Here is a 20,486-nt window from a genome sequence, read left to right as displayed (position 1 = left end):
TTTGCAGCCATGTGTAATTAAAAAGGGGAGGAGGAAGAACATTTGTTTCACACTTTTTTTTTTCTCTGCCAGAGAATAGAGCAGACCTCTGCGGGAAAGCATCAGTGTGTGAGTGTGTGTGAGTGTGTGTGTGTGTGTGTGTGTGTGTGTGTGTGTGTGTGTGTGTGTTAAGATTTTAATCCAATTAAAATGGGAAATCTGCTGATCCCGGAGGTGCATAATGACTTAGGCAGAGACCGAGTTCTGATTTTTTTATTTTTTTTTAATCCAGAGCGACCCAGCAGTAGCTCTCTCACAGTTCCTGGATTTTAAATTATAAGCTTAACACAAGCTTTTTTTATTTTACTGTACTGTCTGTATAATTGTCCATTGTGTTACACTCAATACACTTTACACAAACATTATCGAATATTTATGGAAGGAGTCTTCAGTGCCAGTCAGTCCTCAGGAGGAATTGACACATCTTTACAGTTATTAATGTGATTTTTGTTTTATTTTGTCATCAACTTTAAAATACAGAAGAAGAAATGTCTGGTGAGAGAAAAACTGTGTCAAGATACTATGTAAGTCCTAACCTGTTTTCACAAAATTAAAAGAAACTAAAAATGGATCAAGGAAAACCTTTCTTTGACGAATAGCAAGTGTTGGTGTGAGGGGAATAAACTATTCTCAGGGTGGCAACAGTAACGCCATCGCTGATTCTATTGATGTGACAAAATCATACAAAGTGTTTTAATTCTTACATGAGACATGTTTATTAATGAAATAGTTCAAAATAGATGATAAAAAACTATACAAACGAATGTGGCAGCTGAAATTAAGATTTGTATGTTCTTTCTGAGCACATTTGCTTTTCTAATAAGCTCCACTCTTCTGGAAAGACGTTCCACTAGAGTTTGCTTGTGGAGCTTGTGCTCATTCAGCCATAAGGGTGTTAATAAAATGAGGTACTCATTTAGGTGAGGTGAGGAGACCTGGGGTGCAGTTAGTGTTCCAATTCATCGTTCAATGTGATTGAGGTCAGAGCTCAATAGCAGGGGATCTTCCATTTTAACCCATGTAAAGCATATGTTCATGGAGCCGGCTTTGTGCACAGGGGCATTGTCATGCTGGAACAGGTTTGGGTCTCCTAGTTCAAGTGAAGTATAGTGTATTTTGTCCTGAAGTAAAATCATGATGGGATTGAGGTTATTATGGAAGTGCGTAAGATTATAATATTGTTTTCTTTCTTATTTTCTCGACATACATGGGCAATAAATATAGATGGCAATTTTATTTATAAAATATTCAGCCATTTTATTTTATTTTATTTTTTCAGCCTTGTGGGTGGAATCTCATGTTGGCATGGGTACATACACGTGCGTACGTGTGTGTGTGTGTGTGTGTGTGTGTGTGTGTGAATGCTAAAGTTTTAGGCTACCACAAGCTTTGTTATTTTAGCAAAGTTTTAAAGGGCATCTATATTTATTATTCAGCCTTTTTTATTAAGATATACGTAAAGAGCTGAGAAACGTACAGTCAGCAAGGCTCTGAATTTCTGTGGTGTGTAGGTGTGGTCCTGTCCCTGCAGGCTGTGTTTTGTGTGTGTGTGTGTGTGTGTGTGTGTGTGTGTGTGTGTGTGTGTGTGTGATAGGCACTAACACAGACTGATTGTCATGCCCGCTTTCAGGTCCTCCTACTATCTCCAGCACCCAGACTCAGCAGGCTCTGTACGGAGAGAAAGGCCAGATCAAGTGTTTCATCCGCAGCACTCCTCCTCCGGATCGCATTGTGAGTGCCGTTCTCCATTTCTCTCTCTCTCTCCCTCTCTCTCTTTTTCCATTTCTTTCACTCTGTTTCAAAAATATGATACACTGACTACATGATGGAAGTATGGTGTGGTAGCTTTTGTTCCTTATTTGTTGTGATTACCAAGATAAAGTGACATAAAAGTGACATGAAAGCTGCCTGTGTTGTCTTCTGATATGATTTTTCAAGAGACAAAGGAAAGGAAGACAAATATATACTGAAAGAAAGTAGGGAAAGGAGATACAGTGGGTAAAGAAAGAAAGGAGCGCAATAAGAATGCAATAAAGAAAAAGAATGTGGGATTAAGGCAAAGATTTACTGGGAAGGAAGGATGGGAGGAAGAAAACAAGGAAAGAAGGATGGGAGGAGAGAAGAAAGGAAGGATAGAAGGAAGGAAGGAAGGAAGGAAGGAAGGAAGGAAGGAAGGAAGGAAGGAATGATGAGAGGAAGGATGGGAGGATGGAAGGAAGAGGGAAAGGATGGGAGGAAGGAAGAATAGGAGGAAGGAAGGGAGGAAGGATGGAAGAAAGGAAGATAGGGAAACAGGAAGAGAGGAAGGATGGTAGGAAGGAAAAAGGGAAGAATGATGCGAGGAAGCAAGATAGGGAGGAAGGAAGATGGGAGGAAGGAAGGAAAAAGAAAGAAAGAAAGAAAGAAAGAAAGAAAGAAAGAAAGAAAGAAAGAAAGAAAGAAACGAAGAAAGAAACGAAGAAAGGAAGGAAGAAAGGAAGAAAGGAAGGAAGAAAGGAAGGAAGGGTACAATGAAACATGCTGGAAGGATAAAAGGAATGGAGAAAAGATAGAAAGAAGAAAGGAAAGTTGGAAGTAGGGATACAAAATACATGCTAGAAGGTCAGAAGGAAGGAAGGAAGGAAGGAAGGAAGGAAAGAAGGAAGGAAGGAAGGAAGGAAGGAAGGATACAATAATACATGCTGGAAGTTTGTAAGGAATGGAGCAAGGAAGGAAGTGAGGAAGGAAGGAAGGAAGGAAGGAAGGAAGCGATCTTACTCATCTCCAATCAGTAATGTAAACACAAAATGCAGAAAAATTAAGGAGAACAATTATCTGTAAGTATCTCTTTAAAAATCCACAGTACACTTGACCACATGTCATGGTGACCTGGCTATAATATGTGCAGGAGGGCATTTACATTTACATTTACATTTACATGTGCAGCATTTAGCAGACGCCCTTATCCAGAGCGACGTACAACGACGGGCATGCTGTACCGCTGTACTGCTTATACAGTGCATTTATTAAAGCCGAGCGCAGGCTTGGTCACCCTAATGAGCGGATTCATATATTCATTCTGAAGTACATTCATATGGAGTTATCATTTCGGTCAGTGATCCCTGTCGGGTGTTATTTGGCTTAACTGACACACTGGTGTTCGGGTTTTAAGCTATGCAACTATTATACGTGGCTTTGTGGTGTTTAATTGCTGAATCAGCTTAGTAGTGTTGCCCCTTTAGGTAGGAACCTTAGAAAGAGGGAAATGAAGTAACAAAGAAAGGAAACGAAAACAGTAGAGAAGGAAAAGAAGTACAGAGAGATGAAGTAAGAGACAAACTGTAAAGTTCTTGCTAGAAGGAACTACTGTAGTTGGTTAGTTGGTTTATTTCTGTTTACTTTATTACATTTTTTTTTTTTTTCATCTCAGTTGAATTCCCAGGTAAAATCATAATATAAACAGAGAGACCAAAAACCATTTTTTTTTTGTTGTTTTTAGTTATTATTATTGGAATATATTTCCTTATTTATTTGTCTTGCCTTTGGGGTAGGATAATGCCAGCATATTAGACTGAAATATCACCGAAATGCCAAACTATCTGTCTGTTTCAAACAAACAAATGCACCATGTCTGCTTTATTCTGTCTCCAGCTAAAAAAGGTGAAAAGCAATTGTTCTGAAATAAAAGGCATTCATCATTACGGCCTTCGGATAACAGATTAATTCTATACAAAACTATTTCATCCTTCAACATTGTTCTCTTCACTGAATCATCATCAGAGGCAGGGAGAAAGACAGAGAGAGAGAAAAACACAGAGAGAGAAAGTGAGAGAGAGAGAAAATACAAACAGAAGGATTAATATATTTGTTTTGTTTGATTTCCAAACGTCGTCCTCTTTTATGAAACCTTCCCAGATGCTCATTTAATGAAAAAAACAGATGAGTTCTTTTTTTGGTAAAATAAAGCTGGATAATGGCCGCCGCTATGACACACGGCCCTCTGAAGCGTGGCCGACTTTATCATCCGAGACTAATGGGGCTTAAAGGAAATGTGTGTTTCGTCTCTTGAGGACTGTACAGTGTGTGGGCACTAAAACTCAAACGTCAACCAATAACAGTTACGTTTATTTTATTTTTTTTTGTGCCAGTGTGTGTTCATGTCCACAGAAAGTGGTTGCTATTAGCATCCCTGCTATTATTGTACGATATGTATTCAGGCTAGCTGTCCAACACTTAGCCGTGGAGGCTTCTGAGGTGATATCAGGTGTGATATCTGGGGACGGAAAGTTAAAATAACTCTTTACATCTCTGTCCCCTTGAAACGTCACACATCAAATCGCTCTCCTCACATGCATTCGTGTTGCTTTTCTCACTTGATTTCTACATGCAGTGTAGCATTTAGCATTTAGAACCCTCTTGGGTCACATTTGTTAAACCTTCATTTGTGGGTCGCATTTATAACACATTTATTGGCATAACATGACTATTTTTGAGAATTTTAACCCCGGCTGCTTCTTACAGGAGCATGAAATTAAAAGCGGCGGTGTACTTTCGCTTGTTTATGAAGCGCATATGCCTAATGAACAATTTAATAGCATAAAATGAAAGTGGTAATCAAGCCTTTATAAATAACACGGTTATAAAGTACCATGTGTGCCGCCTACGGTTTTCCAAATGTGACTCGAATGCGCTTTTCATTAAAAGGAAGACAGAAAAAAAAGATATATAAACAGCCCTGGTCAGTGATAAAAATCTGAAACGATTATTCATGTAAACATTTTTTTCCCCCCAAATACATTTTTATCAATGCCTTTTAAAGGAAACAAATTATTTATGGTTGTATTACGAATGTGGTAATAAAACCCTATGTTTTTTATAATGTCTATGGTATCCAACATCTATTGTATACGCCTCATATCTACTACATTATATGAAGTAAAAGTTTGTGGACACTCAACCATAAGATTCAAATGTGATTTTTGAACCCACGTTAAGTTCACATTTGCAGTTATAATAACCTCCAATCTTCTGGGAAAATGTTCTACTAGATTTTGGATTGGGTTTGTAGAGATTTGTGTTCATTCAGCCTTTAAAGTGTGAAACCACATATTGCTAGAAAGGTCTTAGATTGCATAGATGCATAGATTTCATTTGATACCTCTAACATAGGATAAATCATGTGCGTCTCATATAGTGTTTATAATGTCTCACACATGACATATATAGAGACTATAATGTATCATGCCTTTTTGTATATATCATATAGAGTCTTTGATGTTTCATGCCTACCATCTATACCTTATATAGAATCTCATATAGGTCTCATATACGTAGACTCTTTATAATATTTCACCAATAGCTAAGAGTATTGTATTATTTAATCTTCACTAAATATCCACAAACTCTCTATGTGTGTTCCAGGCTTGGTCCTGGAAGGAGACAGTGTTGGAGTCGGGAACGTCAGGAAGATACACGGTGGAGACAGTGAGCACGGAGGAAGGCGTCATCTCCACTCTGACCATGAGCAACATCGTCCCTGCCGACTTCCAGACCATTTACAACTGCACAGCCTGGAACAGCTTCGGCTCTGACACTGAGATCATTCGCCTCAAGGAACAAGGTGTGTATGTGTGTGTTTGGAGAGAGAGAGAGAGAGAAAGAGAGAGAGAGTTGAATTTTTTTCCGTACTCGTGTCCCGGAGTGATTAAGCACACTGCCTTGATTATTTCAAGTACAAGGGCAACGAGTCCCCGGTAAGCTCCTTTACTCGGGTAAATGTCAACAATTTAAATCTGCAAAATAATTCCATAATGACTTTCCGATCGTTCATTTGTAATCTAATTTCAATTGCCCTAAATCGCTTTCCCGCTCGCATTCACAAGGCCTTTTGAAATATTTATGTGGGATTAGATGCCGCTTCCTTATTCAAATGCTGCCCTATTTTCATCTATTAGATCCGACTCGTGAGGAGCGAACGTCTCTCCCTGTAGGATTTTTCTGAGGACCGATGTTAAGAAAAACCCTAGCCTCTATTCTGTCTCGAGTGACGAATGGCCTTCAGATTTAGTATTTGCTGCATTTTGATTCACTGATTACTCCCCCGGGGTGCTCTGTGTGTCCTCTGTAGGGTCCCTGCGCTTGGCCGTCATCATCGGGGTCGCGGTGGGAGCTTTCCTGGCGCTCATCGTCCTCATGGGGACCCTTGGGGCTTTCTGCTGCGCTCGCCTGCAGAGGAGTAAGTGCTCTCGCTCCTTCTCTCGTTCTTCCCTTTTTTGCTCTCTCTCTCTCTCTCTCTCTCTCTCTCTCTCTCTCTCTCTCTCTCTCTCTCCCTTGGGCTGATAAATGGGAGAAGAACGAGAGCAGCGAGCAAGCAGAGCTAGTCCTCACCTCAAGTTTGGAACAGGTCCTTAGAGAGACCTAGTGGTTTTTTTTGTTTTGCATGATTTAAATCAGGCTGTATGGCAAAATATTAACCCCTTATGTTCTGTTCACTACTTAGCAAAATTCCATGTTTGTCACCAGGCTATACACGGAAGAATTTCAGATGTAACATTTTTGTTTGTTTGGTTGGTTGGTTCTTTATTTATTTTTCATTTATGCTCAGTATGCAGCTCAAGCAAAGGCAACTGTAATTGAACAGAACATAAGAAATTACAGGCAGCATTTATTATTATTATTATTATTATTATTATTATTATTATCATAATTATAATTTCTATTATTATTATTATTTATTGAAATAATGTTGTTTTTTTGATAAATTAACTAAAAAATATAAGGAATAACATCTTGTCATATTCAATTATAAGAAAACAATCCATAGAATTGTGTTCTGAATATTATTTGCTCTTACAGCACAATCTATTGCTTTTTATCCCTATTTTTCTTCAACAAATTAGATATTATGAATCAAAGAGTGTCATGCTTTACTATTTATATGTTTATGGCTGCATTTATAGTTGTTGAATGTAAAAGGAAATATATTTATTATTATATATATTTATTACAGCCCGTGTTCGATCCCCGGTCAGGGAACCAACCCCAGCCATTAGGGTTGCACAAGTCAGTGCACCCTTAGTGCCGGTCCCAAGCCCGGATAAATGGGGAGGGTTGCGTTAGGAAGGGCATCAAGCGTAAAAACGTGCCAAATCAAACATGCGGATCATAAATACGGATGATCCACTGTGGCGACCCCTAATGGGAGAAGCCGAAAGAAAGTTTTTTTATTAAGGAACAGCAAAAGCATAAGCTCCCTTTACTGGGAGTGGTGGCTCAATGGATAAGGCTCTGGGTTACTGATCAGAAGGTCAGGGGTTTAAGCCCCAGCCTGGCCAAGCTACACGTGTTGGGCCCTTTAACAAGGCCCTTAACCTTCTCTGCTCCAGGGGCAATATCATGACTAATATGTTCTAACTCTGTGTTCTGACCCAAGTTTCCTAATATGTGAAAAAAAGAATTGCACTGTGCTGTAATGGGAGCGGTAGCTTAGTATATGTATAGTATAGTATAGTATAACTTTGGGTATAAGGGTTGTAAGTCCAGACCAAGCTGCCACTCCTGGGCCCCAAATCAAGGCCCTTAAACCCCATAGGGGCTCAGTTGTATGTATGAGCTAAATGTAAATTACTGATTAAGTGCGTATGCCAAATGCCATCAGTATAATCTATGTATGACAAATTAGTGCATTTACTACTGACACTTTTCCAAAAAAAAAAAATTATATAGAGTGAATAATGTTCAGCAATAATAATTGTTTAAATAATATCATTACTATACAGTGTAAAGTAAAGGTATAATGTCATGTTTGATTTGAGGCAAAGGCCTGTTTTTTGTATATGCACCTAAATAATAAAGGCATGGTAGATTTATTTTGTCGGCTTCCTGACCCCCGTCATATTTATTCGCATGTGTGTTGTTGTGCCACAGAAGACATGCACCTGGTAATGTCCTCACTGCCCGTCTCGCTCTCTGCACGCCAGAAAGAACTCTCGAGCACAATTAAGGCTGAAAGTAAGATCCAGTTGCATGCTCCTTTCTCACTTCTTCCCCCCCCTTTTTTTTCCACCCCCATTTAGCAAACAATTCAATGCATGTGGCGGTAATGGGCTAAGTAGCGCGCTGTGATGTACTGCTAGACGTTCATCTGGGATTTGGGAGGCCGATGCTTTTGAAACTTAGTGGCTCCGAGATGACAGCTCTGACTAATCACTGCGCTGTCTCTCAGGTCTCAAAGGGGTCGTCTCAGCAAAAAATGACATCCGGGTAGAGATCGTTCACAAGGATCATAACGCGTCGAGGGAGACGGAGGAGCACGCGGGCGTGAAGCAGATGATGGTGAGTCCTGCCAGTTCCCTGTTTCCCTCAGCGTTCACTTCCTGCTGCGAAAATCTGCTCGATTGGAGCAAAAAGCTCATGGTGCTGTTTCAATAAACAAAATACTGCAACACTGTGTGTTTATTAGTGTCCTTTTTCACTTCACTCACTCTCTCTCTCTTTTTTTCTCTCTGTCTGCCCCAACCCCCCCATCCCCACAGATGGAGCGTGGGGAGTTCCAGCAAGAATCGGTGTTGAAGCAGCTGGAAGTCCTACAGGAAGAGGAGGAGGAGTTCCAGCACATTAAGGTGAAGTTGATGAGCTGCTCACCCTCGTCCATCTTCATTAAACACACTCGACTGTCAGAGCGTCTGTCACCTCAGACTCTCTTTCTACACACTACACCTCCACATTACACACCCCTACACACTGCATCTACACACTACACTTACACACTGCACCTACACATTACACCTACACACTATAGCTACACACCACACTTACTTAATACATCAACACACTAAATCTATACACTAGAGTTACACATTATACCTACACACTACAGCTACACACTACATCTACTCAGAGATGGGAAGTATTGAAGTACAACTACAGAAGAGGTGCAGTTTCTCCGGTATCACCTCATTAACCGTCCGTGTGGAAACATAGCAAAATTCTTTCCTGCTCTATGTTGAATATGGTTTTGGTAATAATAAACATACGTTTGCATAAGCATCCATATTTGTCTATGCCCATGTTGAATAGAGTATAAAAAACGAAAAGTATTCATTCGAAGGTACATTTAGAGCAGATAGAAATTTGCAATTGTATTGTGTTTAATCACGAGTTAACTCATGACAACCGTGTGATTAATCGCGATTTCATATTTTAATCGATTGGCAGCCCTAATATTAATATGACGTGAGGTCCAGTTACCAACGTGACACTAAAACAGGTAGTAGTAAAAGCTATGTTTTACTTAAGTACATGTCAGAGCCCAAACTTCTTTAGTTTAACTTCAGTAAAAAAGTATAGTCAGTACTTCAACCAGTCTTTCAGAACATGAGTATCTGTAGGATATGTGTACTTTTGCCACCACTGCACTTATGTAATACATCCACACACTAGAATTCTACACTACAATTACACATACAGCTACACACTATATCTACACACTACACCTACTTAATATAACTACACACTACTCCTACACACTACATCTACACACTACACCCACTTAATATAACTACACACTACTCCTACACTACATCTACACACAACACCTACTTAATATAACCACACACTACTCCTACACACTACATCTACACACAACACCTACTTAATATAACTACACTACTCCTACACACTACATCTACACACTACACCCACTTAATATAACTACACACTACTCCTACATACTACATCTACACACAACACCTACTTAATATAACCACACTACTCCTACACACTACATCTACACACAACACCTACTTAATATAACTGCACACTACTCCTACACTCCATCTACACACAACACCTACTTAATATAACTACCACTACATCTATACACTACAACTACACACTACACCTACTTAATATTACTACACACTACTCCTACACACTACACCTACTTAATATAACTACACACTACTCCTACACACTACATCTACACACACACCTACTTAATATAACTACACACTACTCCTACACACTACATCTACACACTACACCTACTTAATATAACTACACACTACTCCTACACACTCCATCTACACACAACACCTACTTAATATAACTGCACACTACTCCTACACACTCCATCTACACACAACACCTACTTAATATAACTACCCACTACATCTATACACTACAACTACACACTACACCTACTTAATATTACTACACACTACATCTACACACTACACCTACTTAATATAACTACACACTACTCCTACACACTACACACTACACACAACACCTACTTAATATAACTACACACTACTCCTACACTACATCTACACACAACACCTACTTAATATAACTACCCACTACATCTATACACTACAACTACACACTACACCTACTTAATATTACTACACACTACTCCTACACACTACACCTACTTAATATAACTACACACTACTCCTACACACTACATCTACACACAACACCTACTTAATATAACCACACTACTCCTACACACTACATCTACACACTACACCTACTTAATATAACTACACACTACTCCTACACACTACATCTACACAACACCTACTTAATATAACTACACACTACTCCTACACACTACATCTACACACAACACCTACTTAATATAACTACACACTACATCTATACACTACAACTACACACTACTCTACACACTACACCTACTTAATATAACTACACACTACTCCTATACACTACATCTACACACAACACCTACTTAATATAACCACACACTACATCTACACTACACCTACTTAATATAACTACACACTACTCCTACACACTACATCTACACACTACACCTACTTAATATAACTACCACTACATCTATACACTACAACTACACACTACACCTACACACTACATCTACACACTACCTACTTAATATAACTACACTACTCCTACACACTACATCTACACTACACCCACTTAATATAACTACACACTACTCCTACATACTACATCTACACAACACCTACTTAATATAACTACACACTACTCCTACACACTACATCTACACACAACACCTACTTAATATAACTACACACTACTCCTACACACTACATCTACACACTACACCCACTTAATATAACTACACACTACTCCTACATACTACATCTACACACAACACCTACTTAATATAACTACACACTACTCCTACACACTACATCTACACACACACCTACTTAATATAACTACACTACTCCTACACACTCCATCTACACAACACCTACTTAATATAACTACCACTACATCTATACACTACAACTACACACTACACCTAGTAAATATAACTACCCACTACAACTACACACTACACCTACTTAATATAACTACTCCTACACACTACATCTACACACAACACCTACTTAATATAACTACACACTACTCCTACACACTACATCTACACTACACCTACTTAATATAACTACACACTACTCCTACACACTCCATCTACACACAACACCTACTTAATATAACTACACTACTCCTACACACTCCATCTACACACAACACCTACTTAATATAACTACACTACTCCTATACACTACATCTACACACTACACCTACTTAATATTACTACACACTACTCCTACACACTACACCTACTTAATATAACTACACACTACTCCTACACACTACATCTACACACAACACCTACTTAATATAACTACACACTACTCCTACACACTACATCTACACACTACACCTACTTAATATAACTACACACTACTCCTACACACTCCATCTACACACAACACCTACTTAATATAACTGCACACTACTCCTACACACTCCATCTACACACAACACCTACTTAATATAACTACCCACTACATCTATACACTACAACTACACACTACACCTACTTAATATTACTACACACTACATCTACACACTACACCTACTTAATATAACTACACACTACTCCTACACACTACACACTACACACAACACCTACTTAATATAACTACACACTACTCCTACACACTACATCTACACACAACACCTACTTAATATAACTACCCACTACATCTATACACTACAACTACACACTACACCTACTTAATATTACTACACACTACTCCTACACACTACACCTACTTAATATAACTACACTACTCCTACACACTACATCTACACACAACACCTACTTAATATAACCACACACTACTCCTACACACTACATCTACACACTACACCTACTTAATATAACTACACACTACTCCTACACACTACATCTACACACAACACCTACTTAATATAACTACACACTACTCCTACACACTACATCTACACACAACACCTACTTAATATGACTACACACTACATCTATACACAACACTACATCTTCACACTACACCTACTTAATATAACTACACACTACTCCTATACACTACATCTACACACAACACCTACTTAATATAACCACACACTACATCTACACACTACACCTACTTAATATAACTACACACTACTCCTACACACTACATCTACACACTACACCTAGTAAATATAACTACCCACTACATTTATACACTACAACTACACACTACACCTACACACTACATCTACACACTACACCTACTTAATATAACTACACACTACACCTACACACTACATCTACACACTACACCGAGTTAATATAACTACCCACTATATTTATACACTACAACTACACACTACATCTACACACTACACCTAGTTGATATAACTACACACTATATTTATACACTACAACTGCACATCTACATACTAGAATTCTACACTACAATTACACATTACACCTACACACTACATCTACACACTACACCTACTTAATATAACTACCCACTACAACTACACACTACTCCTAAACACTACACATACTTAATATAACTACCCACTACAACTACACACTACATCTACACACTACACCTATTTAATATAACTACCCACTACATTTATACACTACAACTACACACTACTCCTACATACATTAACACACATCAACACAATATAGCTACACACTACACTAAACACATTGCACACTACAACTACACACTACTCCTACACACATCAACACACATCAACACAATATTGCTACACACTACACTAAACACATTGCACACTACAACTACACACTACCCCTACACACATCAACACACATCAACACAATATTGCTACACACTACACTAAACACATTGCACACTACAACTGCTTGCATGTTATAACTTTATTACAAAACATAATTTTATTAGGAAAGCTTTTTAATTAAGTAAAAATTAATATATAAATTAATAGATATTTTTTAGAAAATAGATTTAATATAAAATGTTACAATGTAATTAAAGCATAATAAAAAAATAAAGCAAAGATTTTTCTTAATTTTCTGTGCCTAATAAATAAATCTAATAAGAAGCATATTGTTTTTATTAGATCATGATAACACAACAAAAAGATCCTTTATTTTTAAGTTGTTTCACATTTTAAATGTTTGTTAATATGTATTTCTTTTACGAATTCATTTGCACCTATATTTATTTATTTATTTATTTATTTATTTATTTATTTATTTTTCTTTCAGTGACTAATGTCAGTCAGTCTCATAAAAAAAAAAAAAAAAAAAATCCTCAATTTTGTACATTTGCATATTTATAAGTAAATCCTTTCTCATTTGTCTTCAGCGATATTTGTCATGGATTCAAAATTCAAAACAAATTGTAAATCAAAGTGCTCATGTGAAGCATGGGTGGTTTTTTTTACATTTTTTATCCGTGTATGTTAAATTGGGAGGTAATAGGGGTCACGCTGCTCCGGTGCCTGCGCAGTCTATTTAATGAAAAGCCAATTAACATCTCCTTCAGGGGACAGGCCTAAGCTTTTTCCACTCGAATTTAATAATAATTATTATTATTAAAAAAAGGAATTATAAATCGAGTAACCTTTAACCTCAAATACTTCAAACACTTTCAAACTTTACTTGTGTTGCATCTTAAATCAAGTCAAGTCAAGTCAAGTCAAGTTTATTTGTATAGCGCTTTTCACAACAGACATTGTCTCAAAGCAGCTTTACACAAATCAACAGTGGTGGTGAATGGTGTGCATTTGTCCCTGATGAGCAAGCCGTGGCGACTGTGGCAAGGAAAAACTCCCTTAGATGTTATGAGGAAGAAACCTTGAGAGGAACCAGACTCAAAAGGGGAACCCATCCTCATCTGGGTGACATCAAGAGTTTGATCATAAATCTTTCAACAATACAGAACACTGGAGAGTGAGAACTAACATGATTACTGGAGTATAAGATTATAAGTAATGTTCTTTCTGCAGTCTTAAACAGTCTATATGGTTAGTAGCTCCGAGTTTTATAAGCTCAGCATTTGTGATCACCACAGATCCAGCATCAGCTTCTCCATGCCAGAGCCTTTAAACACTCCAGGAGGTCCAATGTCAAAACTCCACACATGTAGCGGGATCCAAATGGCACTGGTACGTCTCTAGATGGTTCAGGATGTTTGTGAGTTCGGCATCTACTTCTTTAAAGGTCCGTAATCATCACGAGGTGGGAGGTGACTGGAGCTGGAGCAACCTCAGGATGCCTCGGGATGGGGAGAAAGAGAAGCAGTGGAGAGGAATTAGCGTAGCTGCTGTTCATGATATTAACAGCACAAGTTGATAATGTGCATGTGATCAGATGTTCTGGAGCACAAGGTTATGATGTGATGTGTGTTATGTGTAGGCTTTGCTAAAAGATACGTTTTAATCTACACTTAAATTGGGTGAGTGTGTCTGAGCCCCGAACACCGTCAGGAAGACTATTCCAGAGTTTAGGAGCTAAATGTGAAAATGCTCTACCACCTTTAGTGGACTTTGCTATTCTAGGAACTACTAGAAGCCCAGAGTTTTGAGATCTCAGGGGCGTGGCGGATTGTAGCGTGTTAAAAGACTGGATAGATACAGGAGCCAAACCATTTAGTGCTTTATAAGTGAGAAGTAATAGTTTGTAGTCTATTGAAACTTAACAGGAAGCCAATGTAGGGACGATAAGATCGGGGTTATGTGATCATATTTTTTTGACCTTGTAAGAACTCTGGCTGCTGCATTCTGGACTAACTGAAGCTTGTTTATTAATGAAGCAGGACATCCACCTAGTAACGCATTACAGTAGTCTATTCTGGAGGTCATAAACGCATGGACGAGCTTCTCTGCATCGGATATAGACAACATATTTCTTAGCTTAGAAATATTTCTAAGGTGAAAGAAGGCTGTTTTTGTAACCTGATTGATGTGATTTTTGAAAGACAAGTCGCTGTCTAAAATAACACCCAGGTCTTTTACCGTTGAACTAGTGGTTACAGAACATCCGTCTAAATGCAGGTTGAGATGCTGGAGCATCTGTATGCTCCAGCATACAGATGCTCCAAATAAGAAAAAGCTTCAGCTGATTAGTGCTGATTCACTCTGAATGAAGCAGCGACTTCTTAAGTAGACCTGCTAGAGAAGAAAAGCCAGAGCAATTTTAACGTTGTTTGTCGAAACTATATGTACAAAACTCTGTTGACACCTGAGACTAAAATTGGTATGTGCTTTTTTGATCATTTAGCTCCCACTTCCACCTCCACTCTTTTGGGAAGATTTTCAAGTGTGCTTGTGATGATTTTTGGTTATTCAGCCACAAGAGTGTTAGTAAAGTCAGGTACTGATGAATCGTAAGGAGGCCTGGGTGCAATCAGTGTTCCAATTTATCCCAGAAGGTGTTCAGCATGTTTAAAGTCAGAGCTCTATAGCAGGCCACTCAAGATCTTCCACTCCAGTTTGTGTAAACTACATCTCCAGGGAGCTGGCTTTGTGCACAAAGGCCATTGCCATGCTGGAACATGTTTGTGGCTACATCCAAAGACATCCTATTTAATTGTGTGCAGTCTACAGTTTTGGATGAGCCTCAGATGGCTGGAAAGTCAGGAATCTCTATACTTTTGTCCATGTAGTGTAATGACTAGCCATGACTATTGTTGAAAAAGCAAACAGGAGCTGGTGATGATGCTAAACGAGCACCATATGTGCGCCGATTGAAGCCGGGAGCTTCAGAGAAAGCGGCCGAGAAAGCACCTGACACGCTGAAGGGGGCCGAAGGGGGCGTGGCAGGTGGATTCCGGACAGATAAACATGTACTGTATGTATTTTTATAGCATGCCTTCATCAAACAAATCACGGCAACGCTGTTGTGTAAAAAAACCCTTCAAAAACACGTGCATGCACATTCTCATTTATTAACGCACATCATGTACATAAAGAAATTTCAAGCACGTTAATATACTGCCGCCATTTTGATTTTCGTTTATCTCGATCATTGGTTACCTCGATGCTTTTTGGCGACCCCCTAGGACATCGACATAACCGGGTTCCACTGTATATATATATATATATATATATATATATATATATATATATATATATATATACAGTGGAACCGGTTATGTCTATATATATATATATAGACTGAGAGAGAGAGAGAGAGAGAGAGAGAGAGAGAGAAAATAAGAGAAAAGAGAAACTATTATTATTTTAATTATATTGTGAAAAACCTCAAAAGTTAATATTTTGTCAAATAGATTATTTATTTATTTATATATGTGTTAATTGATTTATTTAATTTCTTTAAGGTTTTTTTTTAATCCTCTACAGAGAAAACATACATTTGTCACACAGTATCAGCCTCTAAATTCATATCTTTTAATTATTATTATTATTATTATTATTATTATTATTATTATTATTATTATTATTATTATTTTGACCTATAGAAGAGATTGTATATAAAATGTAATAAAGTCAAGGCTGCATTTAGAAGGAAAAAGAAAAATGATAAAGTGGTACATAATATTTGTATACAGGACAAAATCTTTCTCCTGTCCTAGAAATTCCATTATATATTCATTAAATGTTAATTATATATGAAATGTTTCTCACAAAACCATAATAAACAGAAGAGATTGAATTTTATGAAACGGTAATTTCAGCCCGAATCATCAAGGCCCTTGTTATTTAGCTGATCTCCAGATTCCACTGTTGATGTGCACAAAACGACTATTTCACACCCTAAAACCATGTAATCTTTTTAACAAGAGCCACTTCTCAGTCTGTTCGCTGATTCCCCGTGTCACGGTGAAGATAATTAGCGCCGCTCGAACTTGACCTTGGCTTCGAAGTGTGCAGAAATAATTTCATGTGGCTTATTTTTGGCTGAAAGAGGCAGAGACCTGTTTCAATATCCTGCTGTGGGATGCCTACAGTATTTCCTGTAGACTGTGATGGTGTTAATGTGAAGCTAGTTGTTAATTAGCCTCTACTATTAGGACAGGAAATCAAAAGGGTTGGGAGAAAGAAATGACAAAATCTGACAATTTCTAAAATATAATTGTCTATCATGATTATTAAATGAAATTACTGAATAAATATAATCAGATATTTTAACACATTCACAAACAAATATGAATTTATATATAAGTATATAATATATTTCTTTTATTGTAAAAAGTTTAAAAATAATCAGAACTTTTAATCACTATTTTTTAAGAACTTTTTTTTTAATATAAAGTGTTAAAAATGTATTGTATTTTAATGGCAGTGGTGGATGAGGTAAACAAACCATGTACTTCAGTTTAAGTAGAGCTACAGTAGGTAAAACATGACTCCAGTAAAAGTAAAAGTGCTCCCGTTAAACTTTCACTTGAGTAAAAGTACAGAAGTGTTTGCCTTCAAATGTATGTTCGTGCTACGGTATGTAGATACCTGTTTAAGCGGCAATCAAAACAAGTTAAAAACTGAGCGCGCTCGACCCTGATTGGTGGCTTGCTGCGTGTTGACCAGTTAATAAATAAAAATAAACCCACTCATGAATAAAAAGACTGATTTCGTGAAATGTAGAGAAAAATAAGATATTCGACTTTGAAATGTAGTGAAGTTAAAGTAAAAATCTCCCAAAATGGAAACACTTTAGTAAAATACAGATACACAAAAAAGCTACTTAAGTAAAGTAACGAATTACATTTACTTCATTGTTGTCATCCACTGGTTAATGTGAAAAAAGCATAATTGTCTACAATAATAATGTTTCCAATGTTTTGTTACTACTGCTACTACTACTACTACTAATAATAATAATAAATTGTGTCTGTGTGCGCTTTCAGGATCCGACTAACGGCTACTACAGCGTGAACACCTTCAAAGAACACAACGCCACCACGTCGGCTGAAGCCCGCAACCCATCCGGAGCAGCAACGCTTGGTAAACAGCGAGTCCCCACAGGCATGTCCTTCACAAACATCTACTCCACGCTGGGAGCTGCACCCAACCACCGTCTGTACGACTACGGTGGCCGATTTGTGCTGGCCATGGGCTCTAGCTCCATTGAGCTGTGCGAGCGTGAACTCAGCGATTCCGGATCGTTCCAGGACGCCCCGTGCGACAGCAGCGCGAGCAGTTACTTCGACAAAGCCAGCAAGGCTTCGGCTTCGTCCTCGACGCACAACTCGCAGTCGTCCTCGCAGAACTCGGACCTGACGCGGCCGCTCCAGAAACGTATGCTCACTCACGTCTGAGCCCGAGAACAAACTTTCATGGAAATCTTTGCCTGGATGACGTGAAATCTGTCTGTATTTTCTAACAAGCAATGTGTTTTGTACGTTTTACTGAGCCTGTTGTTCCGCACAGACACATGCTGTTCCATGACAATCAGGATTCCATTCTTACGTTTGACGGTTGATTTTATCTTTAATTCCGTAACTTTTTTCTTCACACGTCATTCCATGACAATCAGGACTCCATTGTTACTGTTTTTTGGGATTTGTACACATTTTCTCTCAAATCTGTTCAGTTTCTGTCTTCTATCATCTCTGCTCTAAATGCACGAGAATCACACGCCTGGGATTGGCTAGTGTTGCTGTGATTGACAGGTGAGAGAGGGTGTTAGCCCCACCCACTAAGACAGGACAACTAATTTCACTCTTGGACTCCAGACGTCTGGCTGAGAGATCGTCAGGACTGAATCCTGCAAGCTTTTGAACAGTTACCAGGAACTCATTTCTTTATTGTATATTCTTCTCCCTCTTTACGTTCCTCATCGTGACACTTTGGACGAGTGTTTTAAAACTCATTTTGCATGGCAGATGCAGATCGTGTGATGTTTACATATCGGGGGCGTGAGCGGTGTGAAGGTTTGGGGGGGGAGGGGGAAAAGGTTGTCTGAAATCACCTACTCAATGTGAACTTTCTTAACTGACCTCAAGCGCTTAATCCAAGTGTGTACTTTGTTTTTGTTTTTTTTTCTATTTCAGCTTACAGCGTGTTGTTTACACTCAAGCTCTGTAAATCCGGCCTTTCCGTGCAAGTCTACTGTAACGTTGTCAGCTTGATGGATTGATGGGACTCTTTTCTTCTTCTTCTTCTTCTTCTTCTTCTCCTTCTTTTTTTAAATACTTACACAGGATATAAGACGGACGTATGTTTAAGGTCGCTGTTTTAAGCGAGCCTGCCATGTCTGGCATTTGGTCGGAGCATCAAGTGCCTCCTTTCGGCAGCTCTGGGCGGATGCTTTTTTGTTTACTTTTTTTTTTGGTGTGACTGAAAACGATTGCAGTCGAACTGATTTAGATGATCATAAAGGGCGAAAAGTAACTGGTCAATAAAGACAAAAAAAAAAAACTTGAATGGACAATGTGATAAATCAGTAAAGCCATGTCTATAATTTCTTTCTGTAAATATACAATCGAACTGTGTGAACGGAGGTCAAAGCGCACCTTCACCGATTCTCTTCATGTCTTATTGATGCCTCGCCATTAATAATTCATGGACTTTCTTCTAATTTACCATGAAAGAACTTCATGAACACTGTCTCCAATCGTGTATGTATATGCATATATTTATTTATATATATATATATATATTCTCAATTCTTAATCTGAATGCCAGAGGACATTATTTAATTAAGATGTAAACCTGGACAGACTCCTGCTTTCAATCAGTCCCTTTTTGTTCAGGCTTTTATGTCTCTCTGTTTCCATATATTAAACCTCCATGAAGGCATTAGGGAGATTTCATAAACCTTCATAACATCCTCGCATGAATTAGTTATCATGACGTGGTTTTAATCCATCATCTTGGCTTTTAAAGGTTGGCTCGAGTGTATTGGACCCATCAAAGAAAACGTAATGGATTGCAGAAGATGATGCATCGTCTGGATCGGGGGAAGGGAAGCACACTGTCACGTTTGCCTACCGGCAAAAAAAAAAATACAAAATAGAAAAAAGCCCGTTCTTTTTGCTCCGCCTGCTTAATTGAAAGTCGGGTCACGAACATCGCTGTTGGAGAAAACTCTTAATCAGCACATTCTTTGACTCGCCTCCGCTCTCTAGAAGCTTCTGAGGATGTTCTGCGGGGCTGCGTGTCGT

At 38.3% G+C, this 20,486-nt stretch overlaps 1 protein-coding gene across 3 annotated transcripts in view; it reads left to right on the top strand.

The window, feature by feature from the left end:
- Nucleotides 1–19,716, top strand: part of kirrel3a (kirre like nephrin family adhesion molecule 3a) — a 137,814-nt gene extending 118,098 nt beyond the window's left edge. Inside the window, exons 10-16 of one of the 3 annotated variants that reach the window (XM_046862070.1) lie at nt 1,670–1,770; nt 5,440–5,638; nt 6,146–6,253; nt 7,948–8,028; nt 8,243–8,352; nt 8,553–8,639; nt 18,228–19,716. In XM_046862070.1, the coding sequence (XP_046718026.1) occupies nt 1,670–1,770; nt 5,440–5,638; nt 6,146–6,253; nt 7,948–8,028; nt 8,243–8,352; nt 8,553–8,639; nt 18,228–18,638 (1,097 nt within the window). In that variant the 3' untranslated portion in view covers nt 18,639–19,716. Of the gene's footprint in view, nt 1–1,669; nt 1,771–5,439; nt 5,639–6,145; nt 6,254–7,944; nt 8,029–8,242; nt 8,353–8,552; nt 8,640–18,227 lie in introns of all 3 variants that reach the window. The other 2 variants (XM_046862069.1, XM_046862071.1) reach the window with 2 other exon arrangements.
- The last annotated feature ends 770 nt before the right edge of the window (nt 19,717–20,486 follow it).

Source organism: Silurus meridionalis, chromosome 11 (genome assembly GCF_014805685.1).
Source record: "Silurus meridionalis isolate SWU-2019-XX chromosome 11, ASM1480568v1, whole genome shotgun sequence".
Taxonomy (NCBI): Eukaryota; Metazoa; Chordata; class Actinopteri; order Siluriformes; family Siluridae; genus Silurus; species Silurus meridionalis.
The sequence above is the reverse complement of the archived record's forward strand: the minus strand, read 5'-3'. Positions and strand labels throughout refer to the sequence as shown.